We start from the raw sequence: 22,596 nt of genomic DNA, 5'->3' as shown, positions 1-22,596 counted from the left end.
CTGCCCTGTTGGGAAAGGTCATAGAGATCTTTAACGCCCACCTGGACAGCTCCCCGAAATGGGCAGAAACGGCCGTGGTTTCATGCCTGGGTGAGGTCATTGTTATAGAGCCTGGCTGTCTCTGACCCCCTGCCATTGTGACTTTCTTGTATTGTAACACACTTCTTTTCTCTCTCCTCCACCTTTCTCTCCCCACAGCAGGAGCAGCAGTGCCAGCAGCACAACAAGCATCAGCCTCCCCAAACACCTTCCGCTCTCCCCCCAGATCCCTCCTCACCACTCCTCTGGCCCAGCCCTGCCCCTCTCCATCTCTAATCTTGCTACCTCGCACTTCCCTCTCCGATCGCAGACCCAACACCAGCACCATCCGGCCATGTTCGCCACCCCACCCACGCTTCCACCACCACCAGCGTTACCCACCAACAGCCTTGTGATACCAGGACACCCCGCAGGTAGGTCCTCCTCTTTACACCAGGGCTGGTCTCCTGTGCATGCACAGTATTTACAGAGGGGTTAGGGGGTACGCAAGCAAAAAAACCAATGCAAACCTCCCCTTTGGCAGAGACTCCTGAAATAGCCAAGTAGTATTGTGACAGGTGAGAGACATGGAATTAGCCCTACGTGCTGAGGCGTAGTTTAACCTCCAGGACAATTGCTGTATATTCCTCATTCTCTGACTAAAGGAAGAGGGGGAGAGGAAGTGAATCTGAGTATAAACTATTATTAAAGCTGGGATTTTCCATAGAGTTTAAGGGAGTTGGGCTCCCAACTGGATTTGGGCACCACAATCCCTTAGGCACTCTTGAAACTCCCAGCCTAAATTTATGTTCTCATTTAAACATGTTGCAGTCTGTGTGTTTGCTGTTGCCTTTGTTACCCAGCATGGGGAGGGGGGAGCATGTGCTCTTTGTAATAAGCTTTAGTATGGTTTGCTAAAAATTAGTTACTTTCTAGAGGGGGCAGATTGTCCAATGGTACATTTCCACCATCACTCAGGTTTTGCCAGATATGCTGAGCTATGCCTGCCTTTCTTTCTGTCTTTCTTTCTGTCATGCATTTAATAAATAAAATTGGTACTCAACTGGGAGAAGCTGCAGTTTAGACCTTATTTGAAGAAATTGTTCCTGGTGAGCGGGCAGAATAATAAAATAGATTGGAAAGTGAGATACCCCTTCCCCTCCCTCCCGCCCCCCGTTAAAGTCACCGAGGTCTGCCGTTAGACTTTTTATTGTTATTTTTGCAGCCTTTTTGAGAAGTTTCCTTTGTTCCGTCCCTATTGTCACTTCCGCCCTAAGTGCCCCGTTGATAGTTCCTCCATTAGCCTGTAGCTGTTCCTGTGGGAGAGCCTGGCAGCTGGAGACTTCCTTGAAACTCTGACTTGCTGGGCCTCCTTTTGATCTGGCATTTGACTCTATAACTAACTCAGCAGGGATTAATGAGGACAAGGACTGACAAAAATGTACCCTTCTGTTTCCTATAAAGGCAGTTAGAAAGAGTAGGGAGAGGGAAGATCTGCTGCCAAAAACTCTGATGACTTGGCATCCTGCTTTCATTTTCAGGGGCTCAATATCCCATTATTTAGAATTACTCTTTTAAAGGGGTGGGAACAAGAATTGCCCGCAAACAAACTCTCAAAACAACACTAGACTAAAATATTCTGGATCCCAACCAGGGCTGCCCTAGTAAGATGTCTGCTTTCAAAGACCTGGCCCTGTCTAGAATTTCAGCCACATGGCTGGGGACACGTTGGGCATCACAGTGGGGATTTATTCTTCTTCCCCTGCTTAAGGCAAAGAGACTTAGAATCCCAATTATAGACATCTTGGCCGTAGTGCAGAGAGATCATGAGAGGAGGAAATGAGAACGTTGTCACTGACAGGCCAGTCCTGCATCCACCCCTGAACTCAAGTGGCGTTTTCACTATTGACTTCAGTAAGAGCAAGATGAAGTAGCCTGCTCGCATGTCAGTAAAAGACAAGAGCTCTGCTCCTAACAAATAACTGATGCAGTGGGTTTGCCAATCACCTCTGGAGTGCTAGGTTCAAACTCCTACCACCACCTTAGTATGGTGTCAAGTTGCTTGGTAGTACGTGTTCACTCAATAAAAGCACCAGGTTAGAAGAGACACTCAGAGGGAACATGGGCCCTTTGGGTTTTTCTTTCTTTTCCCCTTCTAGAAAAAAACCCTGCTTGCTTCTGTCCCTTTAAATTTAAAGTAACCGCTCCCCTTCGGCGCTTCTGCTCAGGTTCCTAGGCAGAGAGGCAGAGTTCACGTTGGCTTCCAGTATTTGCATGTCAGTGATGCTAATAAGTTAGGTCTGTGCATATCAGTGTAACAAGGAAATGATATGCTTCTACTAGCATCTTTTTCTCTGGAAACCCAAAGCTTGAGTAGGTAATTTACTAGTGACACCCACATGGGTTCCTTGTCAGGAGCTCCCTGGCTGACCCTGATGTATGCTAGCCAAAGCTTTCTTCCTCCCTTTTGAGTTTTAGGGGGTACTAACAACCTTAGCAAAACAAAATGGCAGCCATTAGTGTTCTTCTCTCCCGATCCCGGCCGTAAGTGTACTCTCACACAGGAAACACAAATTATTGGGTGCTAGGGACTTAGCAGTAATACAAGTGACTGCATAGCTAGCTGTGTTATTGTGTGGCCAAACCCATTGTAACAGGCATCACTGATAGGCACAAATAGCTAGTCCTGATCCCACTCGCTAAAGCCCAATTTGCAACTGGGACACGACTCCTTTCCCCACTGCGTCATAGTCTCTTTTACAAAGCTTCTTAATGCGTGCCAACCTGCTCCTCCTCCAGACTCTTCAGTGTCTATTCTTTTACTGACAAAGGCAAAGTTGTGGTGTGGGGCTAAAGTCTGGAGCCAGCCACAGATCCACCAGACTGGCTTCAAGTCTCTTGAAGAAATTGGATATTGAAGCACTTACAGCTGCCAGCTCTCTTTTATCCCTCCTTCCAAAAAAAAAAAAAACATGAAGTGGATTATCTTGATGCTAACAGAGAGATCCAGTTTCTTTGAGTCATGCCCAGATTAAAAAAATAAATATATTTATTTTATTTTCAACAAACTACACTGTCTTTAAAGAGGCTAGATTTTAATTATAGCTATTTGCAGTATATTTTAGCGCTCATCCAAAGAAAATCTCACTGTAAGCTCTTTACGTTCGAGTACCAAAAACTTGAATATTACAAGTAGTTTTGTTTCTCTCCATTTCTGCCCATGTGTTAATCTATTATTATCATTTAATAATCTTGTAGCATGTAAATGATGCTTTACAAAGATATTGCACTGGCTCCTAGACTCTTAGGATACATTTTTTTAAAGTATCCTACAATGACGCAGGCTTCTAAGTCCTATTTTCAAAAGTTATTTAAGCACTTAACAGCCTAATTCCCATTGACTTTCAATGAGGCTTAGTTCTCAAGTCCCATTTTCAAAAGTGATGTCGGAACCTAAGTCACTTATGGGTACTTTTGAATGTTTTACCCTTACAGGTGAACTAGAATGTCAAAAGATTCATTTTCCCCTCTCTATGATTCTGCTGCAACTTAAATGGGATGTTTTCTTGAAATCAGTGAAACATCAGGACACAAGTCTCTTCAGCAGCGTGTGTGTGTGTGTGTGTGTTATCAGCATACTTGATACAAGGACAGCAGCTGTTCCATGTGTGTGTACAGCACTTAGCACAATGGATCCAGAACTGGGGCTCTCAGGTGCTACTGCAATGTAAATAATGAATAATTATAATATGCCTGTCAGACATACTTACCGTAGCACATAGCAGATGAAGAGGATACTTGCTCTCATTATTCTATTTACTGCAGATGATTTATAACATTTCAGTATCTTCCATAATTCTAACAGACCCGAAGAAGAGCTCTGTGTCAGCTCAAAAGTTTGTTTCTTTCACCAAAAAGATGTTGGTCCAGTAAAAGGTATTATTTCCCACCTGCTCTCTACCATTCTAGACAACATTTAAATAAAAAATAATCAGGAATCTCCTGGATTAATGGAGAATCTGATTTAAAATTTGAGATGAATCCTGTTCATTCCCCCTTCCAAAAAAAAAAAGCTGAAGGTTTAACTGAGTTATTCATTACAAATTGAGTATTGTTGAACCTGGTTCATCTAAAGACATTTGCTCCATGGAAACCACTTCATAGACTTTTCAGATGCAGAAGTTAAACATTTGGGATAATGCTAATGTCACACATATATCATGGAAAAGGAAGTGTGTCCAATGCATAAAATAATTTCATAGGAAATGAAGAGACAAGTCTGCTAAAACTGATTCCACTCTGAATCACCTCCCAACCATATCCAGACCACCTCAAATATATCAGGGTAAACTACTGAAATTTTCATAGTGGATGAAATTAATTCCTTTGCAGAGGGCCATGTTAATCCGGCGTTGAAGATTTTAGGGGACATAAGCACTCGATAGACCTTGTGAGTTTCACCCATAGTGCCTCAACAAAAAATCTAGCTCATGACCTTTGCATGGCCCAATGTAATTACAACTAAGAAACATCAGACACCTAGCTATGGGGTCACTTACAAGTGCCCTATCAAGAAACTAGCTTTTCAATGCACTTTAAAAGCTAGAAACATTTATTCCATTCCAGGAGAGGGCCTTGTTGAAAGTAATGTTGTTTTCCTTATTATGGGCCTGATCCTGCAAAACGCAGATTGCCCTGGGCTCCTTGTGTTGGAATGAATTGGAGTGGAAGGTACCCTGAGCCTCACAGGATCAATCACTATGTCAGGGTCTCTTTGCAAAAGTGGTGTTAGCTAAGAAAGGGGGAGACACCTATTACACTGAACAAAAAAAACTGTCATGCTGGGCTAAGGGCCTGATTTTCAGAAGAGCTCAGCACATAGAGTGCTTAGTGCTGTTGGAAAATCTGTCCCCATCTGGGGACCAAGGGCTAGTTACCCTCACATATTGATACTGAAGGGAGACCCTGTATCATATGATGCATTTTTCTTTTTGTAGCAGCTGCAACCTTCTTCAGATCTTGACCCAGTGAAATGAAATGTGTCTCCTCCTCCTTCTCCCCCTCTGCTCCCCCCCAGTTTTTGCATGGGAGAATAAATTGGAGGCAGAGGAGAGAGAAATGTCAAATACTATCTGACAAAAGAGATGGAATGTTTAGAAATGCAGTATTAAAGATGTTGAACTCTCCCAGAATTGGTACATTATTTGGAACAGGTACCTGAAGCTTCAGAGTCCTCAGCACAAGTGTTCTCGGGTGCACAATGCATGCTCCCCGCACTGGTTATATCAAAAGGAGGAGAGCATGTCCAAGCCTGTGGGCGATACTGTGGAACATCAGCCTGAACTCACAGGCCCATGTGCTTAAATACAAATCCGCCAATGAAGTGTGTTAATTTCATGGTATTTTCAGCCCATCCTGGTTGGTTAATGGTTACCATTCGTCACCTGGTATACCCCAGCTTCATTCCTGAGCTTTGTTTTTCACCTTCCAGACCAGAGAGTAAAATGAAGGCAGGAAGCTCAGCCACAGCCCAGAGTTTGAGGCTCACTGTACTGTGGATCAGATCCTGCCAGCTGAAGTGAGGCCTGTGGAGTTGCCTCCTGGCAAAAAGAGCCACTTAAAAATGCTATCCTGTGATCAGGCACTAACCTGGCTGCTTCACACACACACACACAGAACCCAGTGAAGCCAGTCATGTCAGACTGTTTGTATATCTCTGTGGATTGACCCTTGTTTTCGCTGGAGGGATGGTGAAGTTTATATGCTCTCATTTCTCCATCCCATCACCTTTGCTGTGGTTTTTAAAGTACTTTTTTCAAAGGGACACCGACAGGTTAAATGTGGCCAAAAAAGAGAATTTAACCAACTTAAGACCAATGCAAATGTTCCCCAAGGTTTTTTTTTTATTTCAGTGGGAACAGGTTTGTCTTGCTTATTTTAAAACCAACCAATACTCCTCTGCAGTGCTCCCAACACAAACCTCGCAGCCTTTTCCTAGTGCGGGAAAAAGCTGGATTTGAGTCTGACTAGTTTATTTTCACTGTCACAGCTGAGGCTAATGCACCAAAAACAGAAAAAGGGGAGATGTTTAGAATTCTTCCAGTGTTGATAATGTAAAGTGGGGTTGTAGCCTAGGGAAGGGGAATCTGTTGTGGGTTGGGAGGAAAGGGAGTCATTCCAGTTGTGTTTTTTAACTTGATAGTGTCCCTTTTAAAGTGTCCTAACCTCAGTATTTGTGACTGGGTTGGGGGAGCGGGGAGGGGCAAGCTTGTTTATGCTTTATGAAGCCCCACTGTGTTTTCTGCTGTGATGACTCATGGTGTTCTCTCTTGTCTTTAGATACCAGCCTGTTGATATCATTCAACCAACCAATCATGTATTGCCAGCCTCATTCGGGGATTCTGATTGGTACTTTGTCACAGGCATCTCTCTTACCTCCACCAATGAGTCCTCACGTAGAAAACCACCACAGCATGACCTGCAGAAACAGGGAATGCCAGGTGAATATCTGACTCTCTTTCTTCTATGTCTTTGTGGAACTCACAGGCCGATGGGCCTTTGTGTCTTTTTTTTTTTCTCTCTCTCCTCTAGATCATGAGCTGCTCAGGCAAGAGCTGAACAACCGGTTTCTGGTTCAGAGTTCGGACCGGGCCGGTGCCTCTCTTGGCCCGGTGCCATTGCTGAGAGCGGAGTTTCACCAGCACCAACACACCCACCAGCACCAACACACCCACCAACACACATTCACTCCTTTTCCATCCAGCTTACCCCAGACGCCGCTCATGCCACCCTCTGCACCTCCCATGGTGCATACCCCAGCCCAAAATGTGAGGATAAGTAAAGAATCTTGGGGCAAAAGCCTAACCCACCGTACCAAAATCAGTCCTCTTTATTTCAGACCGGCTTCCCCTGTACCCCAGGAAGCCCTGCTCCTGACTTGAGCCCCTCCATTCTTGAAGGATGTTCTTCTTCCCATTCAGAACCAAGAACATTTATCATCACAGTTCCCTTGTGCTTCTACCAATAAACAGATACACTGTTGTGTGCGGTTCTCAGCCCCCTTTATCTCTCCTTCATGGTAAACTGTCAGCTCTGTACTTTTGTTTAGATTAACAACCCATCCTTGGAGCTGCATCAGCTGGCTCAGCTCCTTCACATGCACACACATGCACAGAGATATCACAAGAATAGAGGTTTCTAATATAAAATAAAATGTCAAGAAAGGTTTTGTGGAACAATATATTTGACTCTATCCTGGAGCTATAATGCAGGTCTGCTTGCCATTCTTACTGTAACTCAGTACTTGCACTGTTTGAGTTCAGTGTTGTCGTGTTCATTTTATTTTCTACTTCCCCACACTGTGTCCAGTAGACAATTTGGGTATTTATTATTTGATTTGGTCAGCAAACACTAATTTATATGTGGCTGACTCTTCTTCTGGAACAAAACCTTCTGGCCATTGAATAAGCTTTGTCATTTCTTCACTGACAGTGCTTGTAACACAATGGGGATTTTCTGCTGCTGTTAACAAAATCTTAGAGTATCTGGCATAAACCAGCTTTGTCAGTTCTTGTAACCACACTCTCCATATGTCCCTGGCAATTATTATTTTGTTAGATTGAAAAAGCAGAATTCAACTTGTTCTTCCTCCATTGCATGCCACATCTAAAACATACAGAGTCCTCTTCTACTAGGACTGGCAAAATTGAGCAATAACCATTAAAGGCAACATTTGGAGAAAACTACCAAGGATTCATGGGAAATAATATTTCTCACTTCTCTTTCCTGGTGTGAGTTGCATGACGATGTTGTTCAGTGATAATCCACTTAGCGACAGAACAATGAAAGTAATATCTCCCGCCCCAAATTGAGCCCCAGGTGCTTGCACAGCGTAGCCATGTGCAAATACCTTCTTCCCTTTTCTTCTGCTGTGTAAAACAACCCTCTAAACATTCCTTGAAACCTGGTGTGTTATTTGAGAACCCTAATATCTAATCCCGCTGACAGCTCCCTCCCCACCCACCCGCGCCCTGTTGATGTCAGACTTTCTAGTGAAAACAGCTTGCAAGGCTCTTTTGTTGTATTTTACTCACATCTTCTTATATTTCACTAAATCAGGTTTATTAACCCTAATGCCAGAGAGGAGTGTTGAAACCTCCAGCTGCATGTGTTTAGTAATTTATGGTATTTACACTGGCGGGTACATGGCTCCAGTAATAACTGTAATTAATGAAATTACATATCTGCTCTCCTGCACGTAGGATAGCGTGTAACAGCAGCTGACTTGCCGAATGAACAGCATGGGGGGGGGGGGGGTTGTCCTTGCTCACTGTCGCTCGCCCTCTCTGGTCCCCAACATAATACTTATTGTTCAAAGATTAAACATATGCATTATTTTCTTCAAAAGATGTTCAGAACCAATGCTGGTGAAAATAAATATGGGACCCAGGTCACGTGTGTGGAGGTGTTAAAGCCCCATGCTGGGAGGCTGGGGGCATTCAGAGTCAGGCTTTCTCCAGTGAGCACTGAACCTCTACTTTTTTAGGAGTGGGGGGAGATTAATATAATGATCTCTATGCCTGGGGCCCTTTCCAAAAAGCTATTTTAACCATATTGGCATTGCCCATACAACAGGGAAGGGGAAATTGCTGGCTGCTCTAGATATTTTGTATTTTGGTTTTATATTAATTTGACAATTAGAGCTGGGCCAAAGTTGCAGAATTAAGATGTGGATTAGAATCCAAACTTCCCCAGCGTTCTAATTTAGTGCTGCACTTCAGCTCATTCGAGAGAGATGCCAGATTTGGATCTGGGAACAACTTCCCTACATTTTTTGATGGAGTGAGTGTTCCAATTCAGAGGTGTCTCTTGATAATAAGGAGGGGACCAATTTGTGCAAAGTTTGTTACTCAGAGAGGCACTTCGGGGGCTGGTACACAACCAGGTGCTATAACTTTACCACTGCTACTCAACAGCTTTGGGAGAACTGGTCACTCCCTCCTGAATGAGTGTGGAATAGTCAGTCTCCCATGTTCTGTTAAATGCTGTTCAAAGGGGCCATGATTCACTTATGCATGTAGAAATCTGGTTTCATTGTGTGTTGTGGAACGCAAACTCAACTTTTCTTTTCTCTTTCACTTCCAGTTTGACAAGTACGCTCCCAAATTAGACAACCCTTACTTTCGACATTCCAACGTGAGTGCTGATGTTCCACTGTTTATGCTTCCGCTTACTACTGCGTTGCTCGAATGTCTTTAATCGATACAGATGGCGGTTTCGATTCATTCGTCCATCCACCTAGTTTTCCTATTCGTGTTTGAATTTTTTGTAAATGTAACATCTTGTCCTTTTCAACTTTGTCTTCTGCATTTTCTTTGCTTTAGTTTTAAATTGCCGTGCCTGGGAAGGTGGGGAGTGCACAGAGATTTCTCATAGTGTGGATTACTGCAGCCCCGGTGCAATCAGAGCTTCACACAATGCAATGCCACAGAGCACACGGTGTTCTCACAAGACAAAGGGCACATCTACATGGCAATGAAAGACCCGTGGCACAGCAGTGGCTGGCCCAAGTCAGCTGACTCAGGCTCATGGAGCTCAAGCTGCAGGGCTAAAAATTGCAGCGTAGATGTTCAGTCTCAACTTGGAGCCTGGGCTCTAGGATCCTGCAGGGAGGATGGGTGTCAGTCCAGCTTTGAGCCAAATGTCTACACTGCAAATTTTTAGTCCAGGAGCCCGAGCCCCATGAACCCAAGTCAGTTGACCCAGTTCTGAGACTTGGTACTGTGAGTTTTTTATTGCAATGTAGACATATCCAAAGTGGGACTAGTGGCCTCATCCTGCTCCCCATTTCTCCACATTTTTGGTACTTATTACATTCTGCGTTCAGGAGAGGCCCAAGCAAATCTTAATACGGTGCTTTCACCAGGCTATGTACATGTTGTACAGTTACTCTGTAATAGCAGACTATATATCCAGGGCTGATATTTGCTTTGTAAAATGAAGCGATTTCATTTCTAAAAAAGGATTGATTAGTTATAGATTTACTATTTCTATTCCAAAATAGTCAAGCAAAACAATATTTTTCCATTTCTAGAGAATGAGGTGGAGGTTGATCCTTTATCTGTTTCAAAAATACAGCAAATTCTATATAGTCCACCGTGTTCGAAATTAACAATAAAATGCATCATATCTGCAAATTTTCACGTTTTATTTTGGCTTTTAAAAATTTTGTAACAGTGTTTGACAGGCTTAGCTCCTGCCTCAGCTGTTGTTCATTTTGTCTTCTTGTTTTGTAGTTCTTTCCAACCTATCCTCCGGCAATGCCTGGAATGCCACCGATGCTTCCACATTCAGGACCTTTTGGGTCACTTCAGGGAGCATTTCAACCGAAGGTACAAATTTATTATTGTTGCATTAGCACAGACGTTGTTCTTCGAGGGGAGACTGTGATCAGAATTGTACTTATGGTGATTATCTGAATGACCTTTTCGACTAGCTCAGCTGCTTTTGGGGCCCAGGGGTTGTTCTTTAGAGAGGAGTGCAGTTGTTCACATGGAAGTCTAAGGCCTGGTCTACAGTACAGAGTTAGATCGATGCACGGTAGCTTACGTCGACCTAATTATATAAGTGTCTACACTAAAATTTCGCTCCTGCTGACATAACTGCCCCACTACGCCAGTTTAGTAACTCCACCTCTGTGAGCGACATAGTCAGTGTCAATGTAGTGATGCGTTGCTTACATCGACTGTTACTCGCTTTCAGAAGCCATCCCCCAGTGCCCAATGCTGACACTACAATCTGTACGAGCGCTGCTGGTGAGGATGCACACTGCTGACACAAGGAGCATAGTGTGGACACACAAAAGCGATTTAATTACTGTATGCCAGCGGCTGTATGCCAACGTAATGTAGGTCAACGTAATTTTGTAGTGTAGACATGCCCTAAGTCAAAGCTAGCTAAGCAGAAACTCAGGGTCAAATAAATTAATTAGTTCTAATACAGACCAATGAATCCCAAAGCACTTTGCAAATTAAACAGACTCATGCACAGGGGTCATTCCCCCAGCTAGATAGCAGCCAGCTGTGGGGATGAAACTGACTATCAAAGCACAGGAACAATAGAGTGGAATGCTTTTTAGTGGTTAGAGCAGGAGTGAGGCATTCAGTTCCCAGTTCTGCCACTGATTCGCTTTCTGACCTCCAGCAAGTCACTTACCCCTCTGCACTTCAGCTTCTTCATCTATAAAATGAGGATAATTACATACTTACCATGCAGTGGTTTTGTGAGGTTTATTTAATGTCTGTAAAGTGCTTTCAGATGCTTGGATGAAAGACAGAGTACAGCTGCAAAGCATTATTATAACTAGGACAGACTGGCAAAATTTGCAAATTTCACCATTTTAACTTTAAAAAAAAAACCACTCTGTGGCACATACTTTTTTCAAACTTAATGTTCTTTTTTTTAATTTAGAAAATGTACTGAAAATGTTTACATCCATTCCAAGAGAAAAAATCCATAGTACACAGAGATTATTGATGACATTCTTATAAAAGTGACACTCAGTCTTGTGATAAAGCGTGTTTATACACGCTAAGTGACGTGGTTTTATAGATCTCCTGTCATTTCTAAACACATCTCTGCAGAATCGCTGTTTATTAAAGGGCTTCAGGAACCAGCACTGTGTGTGTTATGCACTGTTTGCATTTGGAAGATCAGTTTTGCAACAGACCAGCAAGAAACTTAGGGTCATGGTGTGCATTTACTTGCACTGGTAAGCAGTCACTCACATGAAGTTGTTGGGAATGAATAACTACTTACCACTATGATTAAGGACTTCACAAGATATTTTAATGGAAGCTAAAGGAACTTTTCAGAGGTTTATCAAGCCTCTGTGAGCCTTTTTTTGTAAATAGTGTAGAATCCATAATAAATGACCTATCTCAACTAGAACATTACACAAATTAAGTACAGGAATGGAAGAATAAGTTCTCCAATTAAATCCAGGTGGAAGGGTGGGCAGGGGGTGGAATTTAGGAATGAAGTATGTAATTACCTAGCTTGGAATTTGGCCAGAACACCACGATTAATGTTCCTATTCTTGTGAAGTACTCCAAAGGATCTCTAATGACCACAAGTGGTAAGGACCTCAGTTTTACATCTCATCTGAAAGAGATGCACAAACCCTATGGAACTAACACTGTTGTAAAATACCTCTGACATCAAAAGACAGTACAGTTTTGCTACAAGACTGCCTATAATGAGACAACCTCTGATACACTGATAGTGTGCTCTTCTGGTTTTCATCTTCTTTACCAAACTTTATAATACCATCTTGCTGTAAAATACTGTGAGACTCACAGAGAAACTGTTCTGCAGTAAAAAGGAAGTAGTGAGCACAGGTCTTTCACGTTTCTAAGCAGTTCGAAGTACTATGTAACTAGGTTTTAATTTATTTTAGAGATAAATACATAGAACACTCACTAGTCCAAGGTTAAACTGCACAAGATCACAGTCTGCTGCAGTGGTTAATCAGGAACATGGTATGGGCACTGGGCAGTGCTGTATTTACATGGAAGCTAACATCTGGAGGGACATGAACGAGATGAAAAATTGATCTGCAACTTGTCACATTCTTTTCCAGTTCCATAGAGGAGATGGAGCTGAGCCTCTGGGTGAAGCCACACAAGTTACTGTCACCTCTTTTCCCCCCCCCCCCCTATCTTCCTCCCAAGCTATTGGATTAAATTCTAGATAATTAGGACAGACCAGTGGCTTGATTCTGGCAAAATGAATTCAGCACTCCCTGTCCTACAAAGCAAAGGGTTTGCTTTTGTCCCCCCATGCCTACCATGTCACTTGCCTTAGGCCGGTGTATAAAGCCACTCACATAAATGCAGACTGACTATAAACTTCTCAGCGAGTTTCCCAAAAGCCATTCTCACAAGCTAAGAACTTGAAAAGGTCAAAAGTATTCAATTTCCTTTGCTGGAGGAAGCATTCACATCTGTCCTCAGGGGAAAGGAAGACAGAATGACACACCATCATTAATGCATTGTGATCTCAAGACTCTTGACTGTATCATAGCTGTGACTTTTGTTTCCTCCCTAAACCTCAGCTGACCGAGACCCTAGGAGCCCTTTGAATGCAGGTCTGTCAGGGGAGTGTGCTTCTTCACTTAGACAATTCAGAATCGTCTTTAAAATAAATGACGGTTTTAACAACTTGACCTGAGAAAATTAAACTAAACAAAAAAAACCTACATTCATTGATTGCTCCTAAAACCTGGCTGTTTGGAATCTACAGTCACATGACCTAAATTCTGAGTAAAGCAGCCAACCAGGGTATTAGCCCTAAGCTCTCTCTGCACTCAGCTTTTTGGGAGCAACAGGTGAAGTTGTTTGGGGAGTCAAAGACTGATTGTTTACGTATAATTCCAGTTCTTGGGGTTCTCTTCCAAGGGAGGGCTCTGTGAGCTAGTTTAGAACTGAGAAAATCCACATGGCAACACGGAGGAGTAGTAACTGGGATTCTACACTCTAAGGGCAGTGATGGATCTATTGGGGATCGATTTATCGTGTCTCGTCTAGACGCGATAAATTGATCCCCAAACGCACTCCCCATCGACTCCGGAACTCCAGCTCACGAGAGGCGGAAGTGGAGTCGATGGGGGAGTGGCAGTGGTCGACTCACCGCTGTCCTCACGGCCAGGTAAGTCGACCTAAGATACGCCGACTTCAGCTACGCTATTTGCGTAGCCGAAGTTGCGTATATGAGGTCGGAAACCCCACCCCCCGCACCCCAGTGTAGACCAGGGCCAAGTGTTTAATCCTCCTTGAGGAAACAATAGAATAAATCAATTGAAAAGAAGTTGGGAAAGTATTGTTATAAAGTACCTACTAAGCTCACTCTAGGGTTTACCATGCCTACCTCTAAAGCTATGACTGCCCTAGGCTCTTTTTCATAAAATTGCGCAGTTCTACCCACGGCAATGCTACTATAAGTGGGCTGTCTGCATTTTAGCCATTGTGTCTTCTAGCGGCTCAGAGAGGCAGGCTGACCCAGTGGACAGAACACTAGACAAGGACTCAGGAAACATGGGTTTCGTTCCTGGCTATGACATTGACAAGCGGTGTGTGACTTTGGGCGTGTCACTTCATCTCTCCATGCCTCTGTTTCCTCTTCCACCACTCGTCTAGTTAGACTGTACACTCTTTGGGGCAGGGCTCTGTTACCGTGTTGTACAGCACCCAGCACAATAGAGCTGTGATCTCAGCGGGGTCTGCAGGTGCGACCACTGCTAAATACTAATAGATGACATTAAACATAGTTGGGAGCCAATGTGAGAGAACATTTAGCACTAATATAGCAATATGCATGTCAAAGCACAGTACAAACATTGACTAATTAATGCCATTTACTACAGCTACAGATATTAAGTGTGCTGCAGTACAGTGTCACTCATGCTATTTTCTTTTCTTTTAGACTTCAAATCCAATTGATGTAGCAGGTAGACCTGGCACAGTCCACCACACTCTTCTGCAGAAGACTCCGGGGGTAAAGCAACAATTTGAAACTTCTCTTTTACACTTCCTTTAATTCCAGTAAACAGTTTGATTGTTTATAATAAAGAGAATACCATTCAAGAAAGAACTAGCCTTGGGAGATTGAATGTGCTGTTATGGCAATAACCTCCAACAGTTCATGAATGCAGGGGGATTTACGGACTCATTTAAACAAAGTCCACCGGAAGTGGAGTGGGAAACCCTTTAAGCTCTTTCCTCTTAGCCTTGTTTAGAGAGCAGCAGTTTTTAATGCACTCCATTGTAGGAGGATTACTTGGTTCTGAAAAACCTTGGCACTGTTTGGTTGCTGGCATGCAACTGCTTTATCTGTCATAAAATCCTGTTGTGTTTGGTGCAAGAAATGAAAGAGACAAGTTTTAATAAAACTCCTCTCTTAAGCCTTTTGGGGTTTCCTATGCCACAAGGGACTTCTCTAGAACAATGCCTTCCTGTATGTTTTCATTTGTTCAGAGGAAGGAAGTTCCCTACCCTTCCATATATTGGCCAGTTTCAGAAAAATCTCTAATTTTTACTTTTGCTTTCTTCATAGGTGTCTGACCCCTATAGACCGCCAGTAAGAGTAAGTGAGGGTTATGGGGAGGTTGTACATTTTTATTAAGTAAGTCCACACGCTTTTGAAACTTAAGTCTTATGTTCATCCTTTACTTGAAGAAACATGTAATAGTTCGCTCTCAGCTGCAGCTGAGGAATATCATTCAGGGTAAAACTCAGTCTTGTTTTGCATGGAACTGTAATCAAATGAAACTTATAGTTAACAGATGTAATAATATTCTTCATGCCATTTATTGTGGCTTTTTAGGGTGGTGATACATAAGTCAGAAAGAACAAAGAATGGCTCTTGGAGCCCAAGGTGTCAACTCTGAATGCTGATGTCCACCACTCCCAATCGGAGCTGGTAGTGAAACTAGAAAAATATCACACCTTGCTTCTCAAGCCCCCTTTATTTAAAAAAAAAAATTACATTTAAACAATTTCAAGACACCAAAAAATGTTGATCACCTCCCTCTGCCAACTTAGCAATTAGTCTCTCTCACTTTTAACAGTTTTAAAGAAAGGGAAGTAAGTGGTTATATCAGATGTTTGTAGACCATAAGCGCTAAAGTAAGCTACATTCTTATCCTTTTGATTGCAGAAGCCTGGGAAGTGGTGTGCAGTTCACGTACAGATTGCCTGGCAGATCTACCATCACCAGCAGAAGATAAAGGTAACAGAGCCAGTTTAGTCAATGAAGCCAAGTCTTCTGGCTTATTATAGGCTAAATTTTAGTGACTAATGAGCAGGAAGCAGAATACTAGTGATGACGCTTCAGCTTGTGATGAATAGATTAACTAAGGCTTTCAAACTTTTAACATCTCTGGCAGAAACTGTTACGTTTGTCTGAGGGCAAGGAAATTGGGTTGAATGGTAGCAAAAACACACAGCAGATATTAAGTATGAAGCCAGAGGAAGTTGAGAAGAGGGGGAGGGGGAGGGTAATTTTGCCCAAGATCCAGCTTTTTACGAAGCATACATGTTTAATATCATTTCCCTTCTGCACTAGTACCTCCTGTGGAATATGGAGTATTATCCTATTCAGAATGAAATGACCGATACGGTGAAGGACATTTTACAAAACATAGAGCAGGCGAGTAGAATGATAGTTACTGTGTCAGAGGTGGATGGGTTTTCTTCTTTGATTCTGTGGGGGGATGGGAGGGAATTTAAAAACTGAAGAGGTAATAAGATTAGGTACATTGGGTGCCATTACAAACTCAATATTCCCCATGTCAGGTGCCTACACTTAGAATAGCAGATACCACCACAGTAAAACAATCTCTATCGTGATTTTTTTTCATGGCTCCCACTGTAGTTTTTGTCCAGTTAATAATGAATATTTACTGCTTTCCCTTGGAGCTTTTTCATTAATGCCATTAAAATGGCCAATGTAAATTTTAGTAAGTGAAAATATCATTTCAGCTGTACATTTAGAAAGACTTATTTTCTCAGCATAGGTGAAGTCTGTCAATGTATCAGTCTGGCTCTTTGCTAGTAGCCTGGCATACTCTAGGAGAAGGTTAAAAATCTCATCCAGAGTCTCAGAGGCAGTTTTCTTCATTCCTCCACATCTCTTCTCTCCCCCTACTCCTTTCATTTGGTGTTTACTAGCTGTAGAAAAGGAATAGTCTGCAAAAGTCTCTCTCGCTCTCTCTGAACTGGAGCAACAAAGCACAGAACTCTGTCGTCGACTCTTAAGGCTTCTGGTTCTGTCTGTAGCTTTCAGCCTGTGGAATGTTTTTTGTCAGGTCAAGACTGCAGACTGATCCTAGGGTGCAGTGCACTTAGTGTATCATGTTGCATGCTCCGCTGTGTATGCTGTGGGGCTAAGAGCTCACTTCAGACCTTATTCATGTGAATGAGGCAGGCAGCTGAGAAGCTGTGGAGTGAAATGGCCTTATAGATGTTGTCAGACCATGACTACGGTATGTGACCAGAGACACTGCTGTCATACTCACTAACTCTCCCTGGCAGTACTAAGCAGCAGTGAGCCTGAACTCTCTCTTTTCTCCCCATAAAGAAAGGAAATGTATAATGAGATTGTTCTTGTATCATTTGACAGCAAATGCAGCTGGATCCCCACAAGCTAGACATAGGCGGTAAACTTGACCTGTTCAGCAGACCTCCTGCCCCTGGAATTTTTCCAGGATTCCATTACCCACAAGATCTTGCCAGGCCTCTGTTTTCCACGACAGGTAAGAGAGAATAGACATTTTTGCAGAAATGTCACGCACTCAATGGATTTCATGTGTTTTCTCCTTTTACTATTATGAATCAACAATTATAGCAGTACAATATGTTAGTCTGCATAATGGTTTGAAAATATTAGAGAATATTGGTAAACTATTCTTTTACAGCAGATCCGTCTATTCTGCTGGGTCTTCCTGTTTCAGTCCAAATGGAACTACATGTTACCCCATAAGGCAAGAGATGATGACAAATTACAGTAAACTCTGATAGGAATTGCTTCTTGAATTTGGGTCTCTCCAGCTGGCTTTTAGTTTAGTTTTCCACATGCCGGATTAACATGCTATATGAAGCTGGTCAAAAAATGATTTTGCAAAAAAATTCAAAGTTGTTTCCATTGCAGAGGGTTTGAAATTGATCCGTTTTTTTAAAATTGTCCATGCTGTATACTCCCCCAAATTTTTGTTTTTTGTCTGCTGAAAACGTGGTTTTCTGAGAACAAAAAGTTTCAGTAACAATTGATTTAAAAAAATCACAGAAAACATAAAAATTCAATGCTGACAATTTTTCATTAAAATCTTTTTTTTCCCCTATACCAAAATACCATATAATCCACATTGAATTCTTCCCAGTAGCTGTCACTGAAACAGTCTGCAACTCTGATGTTCTACTGTGTATGGTTATTGTTTTATATTCAGGAAGATTTCCAGCTGCAGAATACACTCTCTCTTCTCCCCCTACGGTCCTTCTTTCCCCCAGCCCACTTCTGACTATTTCCTTATGTTAGATACCTAAGTCTGCCCCCAGAGCGAGGCGTGCAGTTTCTAGCTGCAGTCAGTGAAAGCTGTGCACTTGGATAGGATGACAGAATACAATTTTAGTTTATATAATTAACTAGTGGGTAATTTACATGGTGTTTTTATTTCCTCACCTTACTCTGTTTTTAGGATTACTCCTGGGGAATTCTGTGCCACTGCACAATGCAGAATTTGTGCAGAATTAATGTTCTATGCAGAATTTCATTTTTCTCTGAAGAATTGGTGCTGCAGAGCTGCTGGCTGCCACTAGGGGCTGCTGGACCCAGCAGAGCCTGCCTCTCTAGCTCGCAAATACAGGACACTGATGGGGGCGGTGGGAGGAGGGACCGGGAGCTGGAGGTTCCCAGCATGTACTGAAGGAAGGAGGTGGTGTGCAGGAAACTCCATACAAGCCGAGGACCCAGAATCTCTCTCTGGATCTGTGGGCTCTCGGGGGTACAAGTATCTGGGCTGCCTAGTGCTGGGGGGTAGTTTTCTCCCAAGATATGCCCAGCTGGCACGTGTGACACACTCAGACTGAGGCACCCAACAAAAGCATAACAGAAACAGGAACTGGGTTGTCGTAGGGGTGTCTTTAATTCTACTTCTGGAGGAATCTTTTTTGTTGTCTGTATTGTTGCAGACATACTTGTTGACAGGTATTTTGAAATAAATTACCAAAATAATTGAAACTGGTGTGATTATATTGTTTTATTTTGACAAATAAAATATGTAGAATTTTGCAGAATTTTAAAATATTGTGTGCAGAATTTTTATTTTTTTTGGAACAGAATTCCCCCCAAGAGCATAGGGTTGCAGTATCACTTGTGTATATTTGTGACCAGTTTAATCAAATTCATCCCCAGTGTAACCCCATTAAAATTCATATGATTAGAAGTAGCATGAATTTTTTCCCAAATCCTAAAAAGAAAACTAACCAGGGCATCAGGTTGAGATTCAAATACCAGCTTTGTTGAAGGCTGCATAACTGGGACCTGTTTGTCTGTGTGCAATGATTTGTGGAAGTGAATTACAAAGGGCGAGTGACTGGTGGCTTCACCACACATAAGCAATGTGCCCGTTATACAATTTTTATGCTGTATGATGCCACCTTGCATATGTAGGTCTCTAAACAGGTGCCCAGATGCTATGGTGATGTCTTTATGTGTGTATGTGTATACATACTGAATACTTTAACTATGGGAGCTGCTTTTCCTTCCACTATCTTCAAATCAAACCCTTGTTGTTTTTAAAGATGTCCGCATGATCTCTGGTTTTGCCACAGAGGTCTGTATTATAGTACAGTTTGCAGTCATAAACAGAAATGCAGCAACAGTGCTGTCCAGTTAGTATCTTTAACATTTCTTTAAAGAAGGAAGCATGCCTGAGAAATATCTATATCGCTAATGATTTAATAACGACAAGCTTATCTCTTAACAAAAGCAAGAAGAGAAGTAGCATGGAATAGATTTGTTTAGAGAAGGCAAATTAATAGAATCCTTTACTTCAACTGGAGATAAATAACCTTAGAGCAACTAGTCTGTGAGTATATTAATCACAACAGCCATCACACCGTAAATCTAGGTAAAGTGTGCTATCAGAGAACAGCAGAGTGAACAAACATTGCAGCAGTAATATATGGATAAATAAATCTTTTACTCTACAATATCTGAGGCATTCTTTTCACCTGATTGAACAAGTGCGTAGTTGGTGTGAATCATTGGTTCTGCTGCATTGCCTTGTTACTGTGGGAGACATAAGTTATCTTAGGGCCACCTGTCTTCAGGACGGATGTTCAGCTGCCTGGCAGACGTTATATTTAATAACTACCTGACAGCCCACAGTGCTTCTCCTGGCTTTCTCCAGAGGATTTTTTATTATCAGCCCGTGTAGTTGAGTTTGTAAGCCATCTCCTTTGAAGAAATCTACCATCCGTTATACATCTTCTGAAATCTTAAAGGATTAGATAGATGACAGTCGCCATCCATCTTGAAGCAGTGGAGCGGTTGGAATGTTTATAGATAACCTCAGGTTTCGTTGCTGTGGTCTCTCTTAAGTTTCCTTAATTCATTTTCTGGCTGCTTAGGTTTGTCGTGCCCAAGTTGGTGTGGGACTCGCGTGTCTCTGGGGCTTTAAAGTCTGCTCATGTTCAGGACACATCACTCTGTTTAACATTGATCTTTTATGCATCAGTTCCTGCCACAGATAATGGATAGGTACATCCGTGTCCTGGTTTGGGAGGTGGAGATTGGCCATGTTTGGGTAGCAGTTTCTGCTCTGAAGTTTAGTTACTACCCATGTGACTCTTCGTAGTGCCACATCCCTGTGGGGCCATGTTGGTACCAGGTGCTGCAGACAGACTCTACTTCTTATTCCAATCTTAATGGAGGGGGGAAAGTTAACTTTTTATTGACTACATTTACAATGCAACTTGAGAAAAGCTAGCAATAAAGCACTGCATCTGAAGGCTGTACTTAGTTCTTGGTCAATTTTGGGTACAGCTAAGGCTGGTCTCAAGAAAGTGCCGGTTCTGTCATTGCCTGATGGAGTCCTATTAGTTCATAATGAAATGTGGAGATGGGGAAGCTTGTTTTTAGAGGTAGACATGTTTTTGTTTCCTTTGAGCAAGGCAGGAGGGTATATTTACATTAAACCATTGTCTAAAGAATTTCCCAGCATTTCAGCGCAATAATGGGAATATTAGCACAGGCAGGGCTTCAGCTGGTCACCAGCATTTTAAACAGCATGTCATCTAACCCTGCATGGAACTGATCTACCCAACCCCTGTGTTTAAAATGCTGGCAGCCACCCGGGCCTTTATATAAGCTAGGTCTCCCACCACTGAGACCACCAGTTGAGCTGAATTAACGTTAGCCATGATGGGAAATTTTAGGAAAGATTTTCTACCATAGACAAGGCCCCAGAAGCCTTGAATCCCAGCAACTCAGCAAAGTCTGGCGTGAAGCTCCCCAGCTGGCAGTGGACAGTGTCACCAAACTTGACAACAAATGGGCAGGGGGACCTCATGTGATTTTAACGCTAGTCTCAAAATGCAACACACAATGCATTCAGGGAACCTCAAGGCCGATATCCAGTTGCTGTCCAGTTAGTATCTTTAACATTTTCAATGCATTCAGGGAACCTCAAGACAGATACCTGGGATAGGGATGATGGGTGTTGTGCTCCCAATGTGCCCATCACAAAGTGCTGCTTCACATGCATCCACGCCAGCAGCTGTCCCAGTTCAGAATGGTCTCGGTCTTGCTCTGTGACCTTGGGTGACCCAGCCCAGTTTACATGCCGTGAAATAAATGACCATGCTACATGAATCTTTTATAAAAAGGCATCAAGATCAGAGTTTTTCAGAGAATTAGTAAATTTTATGCAAGATTTCTCGTTCACCCTTTGTCTTGCCCTGATTTAGGGAACAGGGAAAGAAATTCTTCGTGTTGCTAGATTTCAGATGCCACCTCTGTGGTGCTTAAGTATGTCCCATGCCTTTGTATCTACCTAGTGGACTCGATGGACAGGAGCTTCGACTTTTCATATTAAACACTTACCCATCACTGGACTAAAAACATATCACTCCCTTGTTGCCACAGGTGCTGCACATCCAGCCACCACCCCTTTTGGACCCTCACCTCATCACAGCAGCTTCCTGCCTACCAGCCATTTGGCAGGTAAGTGTAAGTACACCCTGCTTTCACATTTATTGTTCTATGTAATTCATTCCATGGATCAGCCGTGTCTGAGATACCATAGCACTGAGGGGTGGGGTTTAATCCCCCACAGGAAACAGAAGCTATGTAGGAATCTGTTCCTCCATCACACCCTTTGTTTTTCCACCTTCAAATTACTTCCTAAGGTCAGCAGCCATAGTAGATCCCTCCACTGCCAATGGATGGAGAGTCTCAGAAAGATGGAACTCCATGAATGATAAGCTATTGTGGGTGCTCACTTACATCTTGATGTAAAGGTTTATTCCATTCTGTACAATTAAATGTGTGTGTAGTGGGCTCAAAGAAACAATAAGGATTTGTGCCATTAGATGGATAAATAATTAGAAATTAGAAAGCTTATCAAAAGGTGATCAAAAGAAAAAGAATAATTTAGCACTTCCAACCATTGGCAAAGTATGTCTCAAACAAAGCATAAGTTAAAATGTGTTTCTCCCACATCCCTTCCCACCTATTAAGTTCTTGGCTGGGTTTTTTATTAGAGCTGGATGAACAATTACCCAATATATTTTGCTTGCTTTTCTGTTCCCCTAATTGGCTGGAAGCAGACCCTGATTTTCTAAAATTTCTTCATTCTAAGTTATGCACAAAATCAGTTTCCCTTTTTCGATATAGTGCTCATGAGCAGTTCATAATATCACTCAAAGTTCAAGCTGTGTTGGGTAGTTTTGAGAATACGGGTTTTTCTACTCATGGAGTTATTCAGGAATAAGTATGTCTTTCTGTTTTTTTGCATAATCC

At 42.4% G+C, this 22,596-nt stretch overlaps 1 protein-coding gene across 8 annotated transcripts in view; it reads left to right on the top strand.

The window, feature by feature from the left end:
• Positions 1-22,596, top strand: part of FBRSL1 (fibrosin like 1) — a 740,278-nt gene that overhangs the window by 706,602 nt on the left and 11,080 nt on the right. For 2 of the 8 annotated variants that reach the window (XM_077834761.1, XM_077834756.1), the window contains exons 8-17: positions 199-452; positions 6,610-6,845; positions 9,163-9,213; positions 10,314-10,409; positions 14,500-14,571; positions 15,130-15,159; positions 15,733-15,804; positions 16,141-16,224; positions 17,197-17,329; positions 21,721-21,798. In XM_077834761.1, the coding sequence (XP_077690887.1) occupies positions 199-452; positions 6,610-6,845; positions 9,163-9,213; positions 10,314-10,409; positions 14,500-14,571; positions 15,130-15,159; positions 15,733-15,804; positions 16,141-16,224; positions 17,197-17,329; positions 21,721-21,798 (1,106 nt within the window). Of the gene's footprint in view, positions 1-198; positions 453-6,357; positions 6,519-6,609; positions 6,846-9,162; positions 9,214-10,313; positions 10,410-14,499; positions 14,572-15,129; positions 15,160-15,732; positions 15,805-16,140; positions 16,225-17,196; positions 17,330-21,720; positions 21,805-22,596 lie in introns of all 8 variants that reach the window. The other 6 variants (XM_077834759.1, XM_077834755.1, XM_077834757.1 and 3 more) reach the window with 5 other exon arrangements.

This window comes from Eretmochelys imbricata, chromosome 15, assembly GCF_965152235.1.
Source record: "Eretmochelys imbricata isolate rEreImb1 chromosome 15, rEreImb1.hap1, whole genome shotgun sequence".
In the NCBI taxonomy this organism is placed as follows: Eukaryota; Metazoa; Chordata; order Testudines; family Cheloniidae; genus Eretmochelys; species Eretmochelys imbricata.
This window is presented reverse-complemented; position numbering and strand designations above follow the sequence as displayed.